General features: G+C 41.6%; 1 protein-coding gene across 6 annotated transcripts in view; it reads right to left on the reverse strand.

Annotated features, from left to right (window-relative positions):
• Positions 1–18,341, reverse strand: part of RAB14 (RAB14, member RAS oncogene family) — a 34,435-nt gene extending 16,094 nt beyond the window's left edge. The window contains exons 1-3 of one of the 6 annotated variants that reach the window (XM_073314974.1): positions 18,088–18,341; positions 15,942–16,073; positions 3,809–3,867 (exon numbers count right to left, since the gene is read on the reverse strand). In XM_073314974.1, the coding sequence (XP_073171075.1) occupies positions 3,809–3,860 (52 nt within the window). In that variant the 5' untranslated portion in view covers positions 3,861–3,867; positions 15,942–16,073; positions 18,088–18,341. Of the gene's footprint in view, positions 1–865; positions 1,995–2,048; positions 2,279–3,808; positions 3,868–15,941; positions 16,074–18,087 lie in introns of those variants that run through there. The other 5 variants (XM_073314973.1, XM_073314972.1, XM_073314976.1 and 2 more) reach the window with 5 other exon arrangements.
• Between the last annotated feature and the right edge of the window lie 730 nt (positions 18,342–19,071).

Here is a 19,071-nt window from a genome sequence, read left to right on the forward strand (position 1 = left end):
TATTTGAAGACTTCAGTCCCTGCTCAGCCTTTTCTCTTCTAGACTAAACATACACAACTCTTTCAACTTTTCTTTGAAGGTCATCTTTTCCAAGCCTCATATTTTCATTGCTCTCTTCTAGACTAGCTTTCTTAAAAGTATGATGCCCAAAAACTGGACACATTATGCAAGCTGAGGCCTCACAGTCCAGAGTAAAGCAGAACAATTACATTCTGTGTCTCACAACACTCTTATTAACAAACTCCAGCATGAGATTTGCCTTTTTCACAACTACATCATGTTGCTGATTCATATTTATGTTCCACTGTAATTCCCAGATCCTCTTCTACAGTACTGCTGCCTACAAAGGGGAAAACTGGTTGTGTGTGTGTGTTTGACTTTCTTCTTCCTAAGTGTAGTGCTTTGCAATTGTCATTACTGAATTTCATCTCTAGTTCAGACCAAATTCTCCAATTTATCAAGATCATTCTGAATTCTAATTCTGTCCTCCAAGGTGCTTGCAACCCCTCCCAGTGTGGTGTTGTCTACAACTTTTATAGGCCTACTCTCCATCATCCAAGTTGTTAATGAAACTGAATAGTACTGGATCAGAGACACCCTTGCAGGACCCCATGGATATGTCCTTCCAGTCTGGCAGCAAACCATTGGTAACTATTCTGAATATGGTCTTTCATCCAGCTGTGCACCTGCCTCATTGTCATTTCATTTAGATATTTCCCTAGTTTGCTTATAATTTTAAATGCGACAGTATAGATAACCCACAATACTCCACACATCTCTTGTGGTCAAGATAAGGTGCTCGTAGTAAACTTAATTTTGACACTCTACAGTCAAAAGACACCCTAGGAGTGTACGGGCCTAGTACCTGCAATCATATGTCCTCAAGCAGCTGGCCCCAGCGACTATGCAGCTTAATCTCTCAGTTACGTTTTTTATAAATGAAAAGAAACAAAATTTGTTTTTTGATGCTGTGGGTTCCAAGTTCAACTGACAAACATTAAGGATTTTCCTCCCCGCCATACCCCACACATAACTGTGCCCCTTTTATGCAGCTGCAGCAGCATAAAGTATTGGAAGAGCCATTTAGCCAAGGGAGGATTTCCCCAGCATAGGCAGAATGTTGTAGGTTTTGGCATTAGGGTGAGCAGAACCTCCAGAGCTGCCCAAATTGCACCAAGGACTGAACCAGGTCACTAGCATTTGAGAGAATGAAGGAGGAGACTTAAAGCCACTGTAGCCTCTCTTCCCCATAAATTGCACTGCAGGCATTGGTACCCGCAGTAATCTGTTTATTTTTATTTTTTTTTTAAAATACAAAGTTGCAGTTTTAAGACAGGGACATTTAAAAGCAGCGGCATATTTTAGAGAGGGTTATAGAAATCATTATTCTGATTTAACCATGCACTTGCATAAGTTTGCCTGTGCAATCCTGGAACTATGCCACTCAGTGAAACTCAGCAGTACAACGTACCTAACATGTATTTGTTACAAAAAAGTTTCATAGGTCGTATTGTAAATGTGAACAGGAAGTCTCCCATTGCAGGTACATACGTTCACTTCAGTTATTTCTTAGTCAGACTGTGACTGTGGATTAGTTTTTAGTTTTGTTTTTTAATTGGAACTCAAAAGTACAGAGTACACAAAAGCTTTCTCCCAGGCTGAGATGAACACCAATTTCCTAATAAAGATAAGCTACATCAGAATAAAAGACAATGGCCCAAATTCTGAAATTTTCATCTAAAAGTGGAGATACACCTTTGTGCCTCCCAAATTCTGGGCTGTCTGTAGATTTGTTGTCTGCAATACAAGTTAGAGCAGTTGCGGGAGCTGATTTACAGCATCTTTCCACATCCACCCAGGATGGCTTTAAAAAAAAAAAAAAGAAGAAGAAGAAGTATTTTTCAGAAGACCCAACATTTTAATTTTATTTAAATTAAACACTTTTAAAAATGGGGGGAGGGGGGGTTTTAAATGACAACCTAGATTAAGTCCTAAGCTTACTATGCTCTATTAAAATCATTTAAATAAAAACAATGTTAAAGCAGTACCCAATTGCTCCAAAGCTTTAAAGAGAGTCAAACCACTGAACTGGTAGAAGTCACTGGCCAAGAATCTGGAGCCAGAGTTTGCTGAAGTGCTAAACCAACTTTTGGCAGCATTAGCCTCTTCTGCAGGTGCAGAGAGAATGTTTTCTTCATTTCTGTCTATTCAACTAGTTCAGTTTTAAGTTGAGAAACCAATTGTAGTTGAGAAAGCAGGAAAGCTTGTTTTCTCTCTTCCCATCTATGAATAAAAATGAGGTGTGAGGATAAGATTTACTAGTTATAAAATCTTGAAGGCCATAGTTACCAGAAACATTCAATTCACTTTTTTTTTTTTAATAAAAGCAGCTTTAAAATGTAAAATGTGTTGACAAGAAAAAAAAGTAGGTAACCAGCATATGTAAGGTAATTTAATAAAAACAGTTTTAAAATGTCTGTATTTAATTGAATTCCAATTTTCACCAAATGCAGCAACACTAGATTAAAATTAAAAAATTTATCTACTGAAAAAAATGTATCATTCTAGTTTCTAAAATACTAAAAACTAAGCATCTGAGAAGCATGTTATACTACATCTGTATACTTATCAAGCAATTATAGTTTATCCTTCTGGTCAACAAGAGAACCACCAAATTATGCCAACCAATGAGAATCAACCCTCTCTAGGAAAACTGACAGTAGAGATGCAAAACAAGATTAAAATCAATTTAAATCATCTAGGAAGAAACACTGATTTAATTCAGGATTAAAATTGGTGATTTAAGTCATTCTACCCTTCAGCCACCTACACATGGTAAGAGGGGGGGGAAAAAAAGCAAAGAATCTGGCTACCTTCAAGCCCTTTACACTGTGAAAGCGTATACTGGAGACCAAGAATAGCCAAAAATGGGGGCTACAGTCACTAACCCTTTGGGATTGACAAACATTTCTGTATTGTAAGATTGCACCAGAATACAGCCCACCCTGCTAAGGGAACGAATACTGAACTTGCACTCACTACCAGCTCACAAACAGGTCTTCGCTGGGAAGAGTGTGTCTTCAGTGTAGTGCTTTCTGCTGAGACAATTACACTCTACCGAGTATGCTTTTGTTTCAATGGCCTTGTTTGGACTGTTCTCTTTTCTAGCCTTAGAAAGCAACCACTGTGCATATCAACAAACAGTAGCAGGATAATCCAGCTACAAAAAATAAAGCAGATAACTACAATTATACCAGTACTGTAGTAATATTATCTTCATTAATTTTAAAGCAGAGCAAGCAGCAGACTGGCTCAATGTTCTCTATAGAAATGAGTTTGCATGTTTCCCAGATTCCCCCCTCCATCCCATAAGCAGTTAAACTTCATGTGATTTGCAGCACAACTTTTAACAAGCACCAGAAAACTAGAGCTAAGTGTTGTGGCCTTAGAAATAAGAATTTGAGGGGGAGGTACAATGAAATCCAATTAGAACTACGCCTGGTAAGCGGTGCTCAGAAAGCAAAGGAAGGTGGATTTCAGTAAATAGCGCATATTTACCACTTTAACTTTAAAACACAATATTCCATTAGATGAAGTTTTGTGGGGCTGGAGAAAGAGTAGAAACAATAGGAGATGCAAGGTGAAGTGTACATAATGAAAAACATTGCTCTAGATACACACTTAACAGGAAGATTTCCTTTCAGTAGGAACTCACCCAAAGTTCAGATACACTTTAGAATGTCTGTAAGCAAGTATTTATCCCAACATGTGTTTTTAAAGTAAAAACATTTTTCAATTTCATACTTACCAATAATGATGTACTTAAATATGTAAGAGTAGTTGTAAGGTGCAGTTGCCATTGTGGCACTATAAAAAAAAGAAAAGAAATAGATCAGTGGTTTTAAATGGTTAAGCTGTATTGCTGATTTAGATACATCCCTTCTCCCTGAAGGGTATAAAATGAGTGCATTTTTTTCTTGAGCTATCCTTTTATTCCAATCTCAGACTTCTACTGCATTTCCATGCAGCCAATGGATTAAGAGATGCAAATACTCAGAACACAAGACATCCAGTAACAGGCCCTTCCATGTCATGTATTACGAAGCACTATCTGCACCAGGGACTTCCATGAACAAATTTTAACTAGTGCAAATACTAGTCTAGCCGCTCCATACAGAAGGCTCAAGCAGCTTCTGGCACTAATGGGAGTGTATAATATACACCTCTACCCTGATATAACGCTGTCCTTGGGAGCCAAAAAAAATCTCTTACTCGTTATAGTGGACTTGCTTTGATCCACCAGCATGCGCAGCCGCCCTCCCTCGCAGCACTGCTTTACCACATTATATCCAAATTCATGTTATATCAGGTTGCATTATATTGGGGTAGAGGTGTAATCAGATTCTTTAGTGCAGATGGTTTGACAGAAAATAGGACATTCCAACTTCCACATTTGTGGAGAAGTCTCAGTTTGACAATACAGTGCTAGTTACAATTTAGAACACCTCCTTTGAAGTCCCAAAAGCTTTTCTAAAAAAAAGTGCACTTTAAGATTTGAACCAAAGCCATAACCACCATTTTGCCATTACAAATAACTTAAATTACAGTATACCACAGAATGTTTTCCAAAGATAAACACTACAGATTTGCATATTTTAAGTCAGCTAAACCTGCTCACTCTAGTTTATAGAGAAGGCTACTTCAGGCCCCATGCTCTGTTGAGTAAGAAGTCTAGATTTCCTACACCCAGTCATTGAGAGAGCTTAAGCCACAGGTCAGATGTTCAGGAAATTGGGCAATAATTGTTGCTTTGTCAGCCAGACAGCAGTGAACAAGCCTCAGTAATTTGACTACTTTTACATGAACTGATCATTTTATATCATATCAACCTGTTAATTAACTTTTACTTAAACTTTACTATAAATGGTATACTAAGTAAGATAAGGTGAATTATTCTGGGAAGTTTAAATACATAGGAATAAGGAATGCTTAGTTCTGTCTAGATTGCCATTATTTACCTTTAATATATGCAATTTTTGGATCTAAACAATTTCAAATATCTGCTTAAAAACTGGAACTATAGTTCTTGTGAGTTTAACATTTATGAATGACTCCTCTGCCTCACTGAAGACTCCTTTTACTACTTCAAAGTACAGCTATGTCGGAGTTCTAGTCCTGCTCAGATGTTTCCTTGGCAGCCTTGTCCCTTCATTAATTCCCTTAGTGGCACTTCTCATACATCTTATTTCCTACCCACCCCAGCCACCCGTTTAAAATGAGGATAGTGCTGCTCACCCATATGACTAAATGTTAAGTATTCATTGGTTCAACATCTTCTGCACTTACTCATTTTCCTACCCCCCGCATGTCAGATATCCCTCTATGTAACTAGTGGTTTTGGATCTCTAGCCCACTTAAGTCATATTACAAGTTAGTGCAACTTCAACTCATGGAGATAGGACAAGTGTGTTTATATATTAAAAGAATCAGTCAAGTAAAATCAGTGGGGAACACTACAGAAATGCTGACAGTTCAACGGCATTTTGATATATACCATAGTAAACACTTCTTCTTACTCACCTAAAAAAGGAAACTAATCCAAACTAATGACCACTCAAGGTAAGGAAAAAGCCTGAGTTGACTGTCTAACAGGAACTGCATACAGTGTGAATCCAAAAAGATGGTGTGGACAATAGTTTAGAGCACAGCAGGAAGGACAGAAGGAAGAGACTCCAGCAGGGACTTTTGGGGGGAAGGGGTGGGGTAAGAATAGCTTAAAGGTCTTAATGTGTGCAAGGCAAGATATGGTAGTACCAGGGACTTTCCCCTTCCCCAGCTGTTTTATTCAGAGGAAGTTCCCCTTTCCCCTCTGTCCAACCAGACAGCACTTCTCTACCTTTCTCAGGTCTCTTGAATTAGGCAACTTCCACTCCATGTACCCCAAGCAGCTAAGCAAACTATCTAAAACATCATAAGTTAAATTCTATTAGGCCTAAACTAAGCCTAGATAGCCCAAAGGAGTTTTTGCACAAAGTTATTCTGGTAATGTAATAGCAAGGCAAGTTTCCACGATGAGATGCTCTGCAGTAGCTCAGAGCACCTTTGGCACTATTTTGGTTGGAGGGGGAAAGAGGGGAGAGGAGAGAGAGAGAGAACTGGAGAGGAAATGATGGTCAGGACAATAGTTTTCTTCCCCTTCCACCCCAGACTATAGTTCTCAGAACAAGACTTTAGATCCCCCTCCAGAGACTGTCTGAAAGCAGTGCAAGGCAGTAGTTTTGCAAGGACAGTACTTCTTGTTGTTGTACTGGGTAGAAGAGCAATTGTGGGAGTCAAACAACCCACTGATGTAGGGCTATAACTTCAGCATCAAGCTTTGTCCTTTCACATAAAAGGCTCAAGTTCTTTCAGGCTTACACCACCAGTTGCTGGATGTGCAGTGATACTGAAGATCATCATATTTAGAAAAAGATTACTTCACTGTCAGATGAATGTTAATGCTCCAAGTACATAAAGAGTTCAATGTCAGTGCAGCTTTTCCAGTGTGGACACACCCTGATGCTGCAGATTTTCTGACTGCATCTTCCAGGTTTTATATGCTGGAAAGGAAGCAGAATGAGTCCCAAGAGCAATACCATTCAGTGTCAGAAAAATCTTAACAGGTTTGTTGAACTAACAAGATCAGAATAAATTTAAGTTTGGCTACTGCTTTTTCTCCCACTATAGTATATAGGGACAACATAAAGAATTCTCTATCAACCTAGACGCGTCTATATTGGGTGTTAGGGCATGAAATTTTACAGCTCTGAGCAACTTCACTAGGTTGATCTAATTTAAGTGTAGATCAGGCATCAGGCTTTTGCCAGCATAGTGATATCAATTTGTGGTGCAATTACCACCCCCCATGCACACTTCTAACCATGCCACCAAAACCATTAAGTGTAGACTAGACCAGAGATAAAGTTATAACTCCTTCTAATTTTTAAATCTTTAAATATTTGGAGCATTCATCAAGAATAGATATTTCAGAAACAAAGCCTAAGTCAAATATTTCTTGATCAAAATATACCTTAAGATTTAACACACACATAAAAGCATTTATCAATTTACATTTGTGCTATAAAATCACTTCAAAAAAGTCTATCACAGAATATCAGGGTTGGAAGGGACCTCAGGAGATTATCTAGTCCAACCCCCTACTCAAAGCAGGGCCAATTCCCAAATATATCAATGGATAAATTATGAAGCCACAAAACTTTCAGATGCATACTGTGAATCACCATTTACACATCAGTAACACTACAAGTGTCTAATCAATACTGAAATAGTACACTACATAAAGTAGCTAAAGAATTGCCATTCCAATTAATACTTCTGAATGTACAATTGAGATACTAAGTTAAAGATCTTAATGACCACTCAAGAGCCTATCAGATCAAATTTAAGATCAAGCCAGGTTCAGTTAACCATTTCCAGATGTCTGAAAGCGTTTTGGTCCAATACAGGTAACTCCAATTTGAAATTAGCATCTAATTTGTTGATGAGTTATATAGTCACTTTTATACAACTAAAAGTTAGATCGCTACTTAGAACACAAAAGAGTGCCCTACTAGGCCACTATCTTATCTCCAACAGTGGACTATCAGATACTTCAGAAGCTGTAAAAGTCCCTATAATGAATGTGGATAAAACATGGGCGAGGGGAAATCTTAACCCCAAGCAATTAAGCTATTTTAAGTATACCAAAAGATTTGTCAGGCCATAAGTTTTTTATCCTAAGATTAACTACTACTATCGATCATAATGTCTAATCCTTTATGTTGGTTGGCAAAGAGTGTAGTAGGAATGAAGACAGCATTCCATAGATTAGTTTTCTTTTATCAGCTTTATCATGCGTTATGCCTTATGTCCACTGTTTAGTTAGTATTAGTCTTTTTAATGCCATTCAAAAAGATTTTCATTGCCATTCCCAGGACCTTTTCTATTACTACTATGTTCTTTGGGAAGGTGTACACTAGACTTCAGACTACCAAAGGACTAAGCGTACCAGCAATTTTATAGAATAGCAGCATGATTTCAATATTCTCTTCCAGCTTAGAAAACAATCCACTGGAGGCTAAGGGGAGGAGGGCAGATAATCATGATTCTATAAACCTCTGTCATGGTATGGAGAAAGTGAATAAGGAACTGTTATTTACCCCTAAACATAACAAGAACAGGGTTGGGGGGGGGTGTCATTCAATTAAATTAATAGGCAACAGATCTAGAACTAACAAGTACTTCTTAACAACATACAGTTAACTTGTGGAACTCATTTCCATGGGATGATGCCAAGGCAAAAGTGCAACTGTGTTCAAAAACAATTAGATAAGTTCAGAGAGGATTATGTCCATCAATGGCTATTAGCCAAGATGCTCAGGAATGTGGCCCTAAAGCTCTGACTGCCAAAAGCTGGGAGGGAAAGTGGGGGGGGGAGAGAATTTTTCCAACTGCCCTGTTTTGTATGATCCCCCTGAAGCGCTAGTAATGACCACTGCACAAGACAGGATATTGGGATAGAGAGACCAATGGTCTGACCCAGTATGGCAGTTCTTGAAGCAATTTTGTTTGGAAATGTCAGTGTTAACAATGAAAAGTTGTTCAACACAAAATTGATGCAACAGACAGGATATCAGTAAGGCCCTAAACTTTCTTCAGCATAGATGAGAATTCTATGTGAAACTTGTTTTTGTAAAGAATCTATTAAATCTGAAACTTTACTAACAATTAAGGAATTAAACAAACAAGTACAAAACATCCATTTTACTTCCTTCTCATTTTATTGTCTTAAATCTCTAAAGAATGAGCAACATGCAAGTCAGACTCTACATTTAATTGGGTCTCTTTAAAGTTTGCATTGTGTAAGGCAGTGGTATTTAATCTGGGGGTTCAAAGACTATGTCTAAAGAATCTGTGAAAGTTGACTATGAAAATGAAGTTTCAGATCCCAAAAGAAGCACTCTGTTTTTCTGATCAAGAGTACGTGAATATCCCCACTTAGAGGTCAAAACACGGAATTGTCGTCATCACCATAGAAGTCCACAGTTCAGCACCCTTTTCCACGCTACATCAAATGCCATGCCAAGCACATGCAACATTTATAGCTGAATTCTGTTCAGTCAGTTTTCTAAGATTCCTGTGTTAGGGGTCCGCACACCACAAGTTGAATTTCCAAAGAGGTCTGCACCTCCATTTGAAATTTTAGGGGTCTGCAAATGAAAAAAGGTTGAAAACCACTAGTTTAAGGCAGAATTTTTTTATTTTTTTTTTAAAGGAACAAATTTATATAATTAGATTGCCTCATCAAGACTAGCTGATTGTCATACTTGACTGCTCTGTAAGTAGTATGAAGATATCAGTGTACACTGGAAAGAACAGTGTGAACTAATCATACACAGAGAGACCTAGATGTCATTGTGCATAATAATGGCAAAAGAGCAAGATATTAAGGGGAACATAAAAACAGATGTATTGGGTTAGACCAATTGACTATCCAGCCCAGCATCCTCTCTTTTGACTTTGGCCAGTGCCAGATGCTTCAGAGGTAATGAACAGAACAGGGCAATTTTGAGTGATCCATGTACTGTCATCCAGTCCCACCCTCTTGCAGCTGGAGGTTTAGGGATACTCTGAGCATAGTGTAGCGTCCTTGACAATAGCCACTAATGGACCTATTCTCCATGAACTTATCTAATTCTTTTTTGAACCCAGTTATACTTCTGGCCATCACAACTTCCAATGGCAATATAGTCCACAAGTTAACTGTGGATTGTGTGACAAAGTAGCTCCTCTTGTATTAAACCTGATGTATATTAGGGTCACCAGGTGACCCCTGGATTTTGTATTGTGGGAATATCTGTTAACCAATTCAGGCATCTCTCTCTCTCTCTCTCCATTTCAGGCAGGATCCTTGTTCCTAGGATGCTGCATCTCTTCTCCCCCATTGCCCCAGATAGATGGGGAAGAGCAGCTGAGCTCGGGGGGGGGGGGTGAGCAGGTGACACAACAGGCCTAGCCAGGAGAGCCCGGGGGAGTTGAGAGGGTCCAGTACCCCCTTTGCATCCTCAGTACCCAAGGAAAGGGAGAGGGGCCCCAGGTACCTAGTTTGTTCCAGTGCAGCCTCCACAGACACTCCATGCCACCCCAGCAGCAGCTTCCCTTCCCTGACCAGCAAGCTGTCCGCCTCCACAGCCGAACCCCTTTCAGTGGCATGGGGGAGACTGGAGATGACTTTACCCCCTGACGGGGCCCCCACAGATCTAAACACGCTCCCCCGGCCTGGTTAGCTGCCCCCCGCAGCTGGGCTAGAGCATTATCATTGATCTGGCCCCTGGAAGAAGAGGCAGGGCTCCCAGTGACCTCTCGTGATGCCCACTCCTTCCTGGTTGCCAGTCACGTCTTACCAGCATCCCAAAATGGCCTCTCTGCTGCAGGAGAACCTGTTCGAGACCCACGACCAGGCAGTTAACTGTTACAGTGGGTTAATGGTAAGAGTAATACTTACCAGTTAACTGCTTAATATTTTACATTCCTAGATATAACTTCTCTATTCACTTTTTCCACATCATGATTTTATAGACCTCTATCATATTCCCCGAGTTGTCTTTTCTAAGCTGAGCAACCCTAATCTTTTTAGTCTCTCCTCAGATCAAAGCCATTCCGTACCCTTGATCATCTTTGTTGCCCTCCTCAGAACCTTTTCCAGTTCTACTATATCCTTTTTGAGATGGGGTGATCAGAACTTGACAGTATTCAAGGTGTGACTGCACCATGGATTTATAGAGGCATTATAATACTTTGTCCCTTTCCCAATTGTTCCTGAAAGCCCAATTCAGTTGACATGGGCCAGCTGCAGGTGTTTAATTAAAGTGTAGACATACTCCATTTGTACTTATTAAAAAAAACCACATTAAGAATTTTTCTTAAGCAAGTTGTTTCTCAAGTTCTTGTGCACCTTCCAATTAACCTCGCTAGGATCTGACTTTCAATTTTTAAAGGATGCTTTTTTGCCTATAATGGTCTCCATTACTCTGCTGTTTAGCCATAGTGGTACTCTTGATCCTTTTACTGTACTTTCTGATTTAGGGTATCCATTTAGTCTGAGCCTCTATTATGTTTTTTTTAAGTTGTCCCCATGCTGCCTGCAGGCATTTAACCCTTCTGATAGTTCCTTTTACTTTCCACGTAACAAACATCCTCATTTTTATGTAGTTCCCCTTTTTAAAAGCTAAATATTACCGTGGTGGATTTTTTTTTGTATTATTTTGGATGCCAAGATTAATTATATTATAGTCACTGTTACCAAGGGGTTCAGCTATAGTTATGCCCTAAGACCAAAAAAAAAAAAAACAATTTTAGCCTTGATCCTGCAGTCACTTATGCATGTGCTGATCTATAAACACAAGATTAGTTCCACTGAAGTCAAGTTATGTACCTGCTTAAATGTTTACTGGATCAGTGCCTTAATTTCAGTATTTTGTTTTTTGCATATAGCAGTACTGTATGATTCAAATAAGATAGCCCACTAAGTAATGGCATTTAAAAATGTTTATAATTCATAATTATCTATAACTGAAAAAGCATAATCAATATTTTTAAAAGGTGACATGATTTAGATCTTTGGCCCTTATCTAAAAAAGATTTAGTTTATTTAACCTACATTTTGTTAGTAGCAGTGTTCCACCACCATATACATGGCATTAGTAACTAAAGGCCATAAGCAGGTCAGGACTTCACTGTACAGACATAGGGCTTAGCTACATTTACATTTTATAGCGCTCTAGCTTGCTGGCTCAGGGGTGTGAAAAATCACCCCCCTGAGCACAGCAATACACTAGCACTTTAAAGTGCTCTGAAAACAGGCTCTCAGCGCACCAGGAGATCGGAGCCCCCCCAATTACCAGGAGCACTGGGAGAGCTCTCTCCCAGCGCTTGCACGTGACCACACTCGTACTTCAAAGCGCTGCTGCAGGAGCAGTAACATGGTTAAAAAAAAAAAAAAATTAAAAATCCAAGACTAAGTACCCATAAAGGCTTTTTCTTACAATCCTGTGAGAAGTTTAATTTGAGAGTTGTAAAGTGTTTACTAAGTCCTAGGATAGAAGTGAACAGTAATGTATTTAATGACTTATCTGAGTACTATCTTCTATATTAAATCCTCAAGGAAAAAGTGGTCTACAGATGATTTACACTCTCCACCACCTCAATTTATCAACAGTAGTTTTACATGGACACAGTTCAATGTAAAGTCTGTTTCTCCTGCTCCCACAAAACTACTCTAAAGCAACCTCAAATATGCCTTCCTGTCTTCATACAACTTAGTGCTACTCCAACCCCTTTTACCTACATAAGTGTAGCAACATGTAGTTACTACTTACATCTCCTACACTCTGAAAGTGGCCTAGTCGTTACTCATGTTAGGACTTGTCTACACTGGCACCTTACAGTGCTACAACTTTCTCGCTTAGGGGTGTGAAAAAACACACCCCTGAGTGCAGCAAATTTCAGCGCTGTAAAGCACCAGTGCAGACAGTGCACCAGCGCTTGGAACCGGGCTCCCAGCGCTGGTAGCTATGCCCCTTGTTAAGATGGGTGTAAGAGCGCTGGGGAGAGCTCTCCCGCAGCACCGTGCCATGCCTACACAAGCCATGTTAAAGCACTGCCAGTGTAGAGCAGCCCCTAGATAAAATCAGGTTACGGCGAGCTATAATTGAAGCAGTATATCTGAACAGTAGTTATAACTGATGTGCATTAGACATAATGTCGTCTCAGTAATTATGTGCCTACTAGGGGTACAGGTTCCCATCAGAGTCACATAAACACACCTGCTTCACACACCCATATAAGCTCCAGAAAGAAACTATACCCTCCAACTATGACTATAGCACGATAATGCACTTCTACTCTGAAAAGTGACATAAAATGGCATCATGGGTTTGCATGTGTGTTTCTTGATCTCCAAGCAGAGTTTGATCTGTTTAAAACAAAACAAGAAGCTAAACAGGCAGTCATGGAAACTCATCCTGAGCGCAAAGTGTCAAGATTATTTTCCCATCATGTGTACTACCATTAGTAATACTTTCTGCAGGCCAAACTAGGCCCTTATTTATAACTGCACAACTCCACTGCCCTGAATGGGTTTGCATGGGAGTAACTGGTACATTGTGAACAACTCTGCTTATGTGCATGATTGAACAAAAGAACACTTGCTCTCAGTATTGAAAGCCAAAGCAGCCAACAAGAGTAAAATGCAAGCAGTAACTTTGTCACTGGAGTCAGCAAATGTGAGACTACAAGAGGAACAGATATGATGACCAAGGTGCCAGTTTTTAACCTTGACTCTACCCAGGGACTATGTGAGTAGTCCGAGGTTTCTAAAGCACTTTTTATTCCCGTCCCCCTCATCCTTACAGGAGGTGGTACTGGAACAGCCAGGTGCAAAAAGATAACAGCTTTAAATACATTGCCTCTGCAATCTTACTAGTTCTACTCAGAGCAAAGAGGAAGTATCAAGGTCATGCCACATTATTACACAGTGGCATATGAATAGTGCCTAGAGCCATCAGAATCAACTCCCAAGTTCTTAGTTTTATCAGAAAACATTTCATTGCCCTTAATTTTCCAGCAACATCACTATTAGTTTTTCTATTGACGGGAATGTCTCACTACTACTAAGGATTTTATATTTCTGCTGTCAGACATTCCTCCATAAAGAGAAAGTGAGTCTTATACTTAAACAGCAGAAAGTATGTCAGGTCACCTGATCTGCATTCATCAAATCCCCATTAAATAGTCAGCAGGATGCACCAAAGCAGGAGTGACTGTTTAAAGAAAAAAATTTAAAAAAAATACAGAATGACAGCTTAGTCTATGTTACTAATGATCAGGTGCCATTTATGGTCACTAAGTTTTGTTTCATGCTAGGTTTCAGAGTAACAGCCGTGTTAGTCTGTATTCGCAAAAAGAAAAGGAGGACTTGTGGCACCTTAGAGACTAACCAATTTATTTGAGCATGAGCTTTCATGAGCTACAGCTCACTTCATCGGATGCATACCGTGGAAACTGCAGCAGACTTTATATACACACAGAGAATATGAAACAATACCTCCTCCCACCCCACTGTCCTGCTGGTAATAGCTTATCTAAAGTGAACATCAAGTTGGGCCATTTCCAGCACAAATCCAGGTTCTCTCACCCTCCACCCCCCCACACAAATTCACTCTCCAGCAGGATAGTGAGTTTGTGTGTGAGATTTTTGGGAGGGGGGTGAGAGAACCTGGATTTGTGCAGGAAATGGCCCAACTTGATCATCATGCACATTGTGTAGAGAGTTGTCACTTTGGATGGGCTATCACCAGCAGGAGAGTGAATTTGTGTGGGGGGGTAGAGGGTGAGAAAACCTGGATTTGTGCTGGAAATGGCCCAACTTGATGATCACTTTAGATAAGCTATTACCAGCAGGACAGTGGGGTGGGAGGAGGTATTGTTTCATATTCTCTGTGTGTATATAAAGTCTGCTGCAGTTTCCACGGTATGCATCCGATGAAGTGAGCTGTAGCTCATGAAAGCTCATGCTCAAATAAATTGGTTAGTCTCCAAGGTGCCACAAGTCCTCCTTTTCTTGTTTCATGCTATTTTTGTTTAAATTCTTAACTAGAAGAGGAAATGTATTTATGAGACTGTTCTTTAAGGTTGTTCCCCCACCACCACCAGCCTACTAGTTATATACGTGCCTCTACCCACCATCCCCCTCCTACTCCATCAAACGATAGTGGGACTCAAACTGCAAGCACTTATGAACTATTTGATATAGCAGTAGTTTAAGGTTTGTTCTCTCTTCCCAGTGAGAAATTGGTTTCATCTGGTAGAGTTGTACATGAGTACTGAACTGATGGCACTTATGTGTTCCTTAATAAAGAAAGTTTGAGGCTTTTTGGGAAAGCAGCATATAAAGAAATAAGTCTGGTAGGCACATAACTTGACCTACCACAAGAAGCTGCTTTTTGGTAAGATTTAAGCAGTGTCTAAGTTTCACAGTTAAACCCTGTTTATTAAGAGTGCAGTTCTTCTGTGACCATATGACAGCACTCTTGAAACAGCAGTTTTTCTTTTCTGATTTCAATCTGTTTATTTTATTGACAAATAATTCAATTATGTTTACCCCTTTAACACTGCAGAGCCACAGCAACTAATGTTCTTCCTTCCTGGTATCAGTTATACCTTTGCAACCAACCCAAAGACTATGACTTGCATGCACAGGTGTCACTGAAGACAATGTTGGCTTACAGGACCTTAGTATGTATGGATATGCATTATATAGCAAGAACCCAGGCCGAGACTGTAGAGTTAGGAAAAATGTTTCTAACATTTACATTGTATCAAAATTGTTCAGATTCACCAACAATTAATAAACCCTGCAATCCCTTTAACTAAAAGCTGTGTTGGACACAACAACCAAGCCTTTATTGCCCATTGCGCTGAAATAATGGAACAGAATATTACTCTACAGATGCGGAGGGAGTGGGGGGTGGGGGGGAAGAGGAAAGAGAGAAGGTGCACTGGATGTCCTCTCTGTGTACAGAAGTCTCAATAGCTAGGAGAATTAATCTTGTGCTTATGAGTATGACCACTCAACCAAAACCAGAGATAATGCCCAAGGTAAAACACAAGTCACTTAAAAACACTCCATACCACCTTCAGAAAGCTACATTTTTAGCAACTACCTTGAAGCAAAAGAAAATTTTATATTCATTCAACTGTGTATGAGGCATTTCCTTTCACTGCTTGTTTAGCAGCAAAGCCACATTCTCCCACAGATATCTACTGCAAGGTAAGCCTGAACAGGCAAATTACATACAACACCAAAAGTTTTGGTAACAACTAGACAGATAATGGAAAGTTACCTAGGATTCTCTAGCAATTAGTTACTGGGCTGTTTAAGTCACCAGCTTGATACACTCTTGATCAGTAGGGAAAGTGCCGATTTCATTGGTTCAGAAAGATGGGAGGGGAGTCTTGAGAGCCCACTGGATACACTGAAGTATGGAAATAAAAAACTTATAACTAGGTTTCTAAACATAATTTCAAAACTTCTAATTTTAATGTTAAACAATTCCATCTTTTTTCCTTTAATGATGGCTTCATTCAGGACAAACGTATCCAATTCACTTGTAAATACCATGTTCCCCCAATTTCAAGATCACCAACAAGTCATAAAAACCTGGAGACTGGAGTTTCTTACCACAGCTCTGGTTTAAGTGGTTTCCCCAATCCTTCACAGGAGTTAGTAATTTTCCTTTTAATTCATATGCAGTTAGTTACACTTTTAGATGTTAACTCCCCCAGGGCAGAAACTCTCTCACTTATGTTTGTAAATTGCTCAGCATAACATAGACCAAATCCCAACCCAAGACTTTAAGTAATACTATAATTTAAATAAAAAGAAAAGGAGTACTTGTGGCACCTTAGAGACTAACCAATTTATTTGAGCATAAGCTTTCGTGAGCTACAGCTCACTTCATCGGATGCATACTGTGGGAAGTGTAGAAGATCTTTTGAAGTAAGCTGTAGCTCACGAAAGCTTATGCTCAAATAAATTGGTTAGTCTCTAAGGTGCCACAAGTACTCCTTTTCTTTTTGCGAATACAAACTAACACGCTGTTACTCTGAAACCTGTCACTATAATTTAAATGTTTACTTTTTTTGTGGTTAGAAAGTCTCTAGTAGTTTTATGCAAGATGTTTCAGTTAACATTTATAATACACAAGACACATCCACTACAGAATCAGTTTCTAGTTCAAAACCCAATACTAAGATAATATTTTAGATTATCTGTCAATTTTTAGTGTAGACAAATGCCATTTTCATGTTGTCAGCATAGTCAATTAAAAATCCTTCTAAGATCTTGTATCTATATTTGTGTCCCCTCCACCCCTCATGTAGCCACTCAATTTAAGACTATTAGAAAGAAACTGTGTAGCAAGAAAGGCCACAACAGTATAGTCTTGAAAGCAAAATAACTGTAGACAGAGCCTAACACACACCTTTCCTTGCTTCACAGAATTGATGAAGCCAGTGTTTTTGTTGTCACAAACTTGTTTCCAAAATAAGCCATCCACCCACTCCAGAATATCATCGTTAAAAGACAATTCAGAAATGTGATGGAAACAGAAAACAACAATGAGTCTTTTAATCCATTTTCCTGTGCAGCATCTAGAATAATTTTGCCTAAAAGAGTGAACTACAGAATGTTTTGGGGGACTCTCAGACAAAGATTTGGAGGATTTGTTATTATTCCTACATGAAAGATTCTTTATCATAGTTTCATGCAAGGTAAATTTTAAATATTGAAGTTAGGGACAGCAGAAACAAACATCCTACATCGCAAACACATACCCTACTGTATACAAACCCTGAGTGCACATACGATACACACACACGTGCAGTCACACGTACTACGCAGGGGCACATACTGCACACATACATGAGGGGAATGCGAGTGTGCAGCAGCGCAGAGGAGGCGGAGGCCAGAGAACCAGCGCAGCAGAGGCCTAGCTCCTGCCCAGCCAGCCTCACCCTACCTGGCAGGCCCAGCCCCCAGGGCTCTGGCTCTGTCCCCTTCCATTGTGCCTCATCGTTACAGACGGGGAGGCGGCTGGTGGCAGGGCAGCAGGCGGGGGACAGGGGGCTTCGGGCCCCCTGATGCGGGGTGCAGGCTGCATCCGCCTCGGACCTCCCAGCAAGGGGAGCGGCGCAAGGGAGGAGGAGGAGGAGCAGACGTCCCAGCGAGGCCTGGGCACGGAGTGATCACCAGGCTAGGCCGCGGGTGGCTGTGGGGAGGGGAAGGAGGGCACCGCTGCGGGGGCTGAAAGGCTCCCGGGGCAAGGGGGCCAGGAGATGGGTTCCGAGTGCAGTCCTGGGATGACTCGCCAGGCAAGGAGGGGTTCCGGCCGGGTTCAGGAGGAGGCCGGCCGGGCCGGGCCGAGACCGGGCGGGGGCTGGCTCTCTGGGCCCGGCGTTGTGGAGGAGGTGCCGCCGCTTCCTTATTACCTGGGCTCGGGGAGCTGGTGGCTGTGCAGCTTGGCTCTCTCGCTGGCGGCGGCGGCGGCAGCCCGGTCCCCTCTGGGCGCTGTACGGCTCTGCTTCGGGCTGGGCAGCGGCGGCCGGGCTGGGTCTCCGCCTCTCTCCGGGGCTCCCACAGGCTCAGCTCTGACGGCTTTACTGCGCCCCCATCCCTCCCTTATCCAAGATGGCGGTGTCCTGTACACGGGGTTTCCCCGCCCACTCTCAACGGGCCCCGGCCGCACAAAGCGGCACGCAGGATTCAGAGCTCGGGCCAATCACGGGGCACTCCTAACCGCACGCGGCGGGCCGTGCCCAAAGCAGGCGACGGCGAGCGCGCGCGCGCTCGTGCTGGGCAGGGGTGCGCGCGCCGGGTCACGCGCTCCCTCTTGCCTCCGGGCGCGTCCTGAGTCGCGCGCGCCGCCTGGGGCGCGCGCCGAGTGGGCGGGCGGGAAAAGTCTCCGCCTGGGTCAGTGAGCCGCCAATCATCCCCGCCCGGCCCACAGGCGCGGCTGCTCCTCCTTCGTGCCACACCCCCCATCCCGGTGCCCCTCCTCAGCCAGTGGCTCCGGCCCCTAGCGGGGACTCATCTAAACACCAAGGGAGAGTGTCCCCGACACAGCTGCTCGTCACCCACACAGAGTTGGCGGTGCAGCCTCAAGCAGCGCAGTGCCGGTTCCATGTCTACTGTGGTGCAGAGAGGAGGCTGGAGACCCTGAGGTGCCCGGGCAAGAAATGGCTGAAGGCACATACGTGGCACACAGAGACACAATGCCCTCACACTAGGGTGATCAGATGTCCCGATTTTATAGGGACAGTCCAGATTTTGGGGTCTTTTTCTTATATAGGCTCCTATTACCTCCCACCCCCTGTCCCGATTTTTCATATTTGCTGTCTGGTCACCCTACCTGGCTCCGTAGCGAGGGGATCTGGTATAAACCACCTCAGCCTGCCCTGACCCCGCCTCACAAT

This window comes from Lepidochelys kempii, chromosome 16 (genome assembly GCF_965140265.1).
Source record: "Lepidochelys kempii isolate rLepKem1 chromosome 16, rLepKem1.hap2, whole genome shotgun sequence".
Classification (NCBI taxonomy): Eukaryota; Metazoa; Chordata; order Testudines; family Cheloniidae; genus Lepidochelys; species Lepidochelys kempii.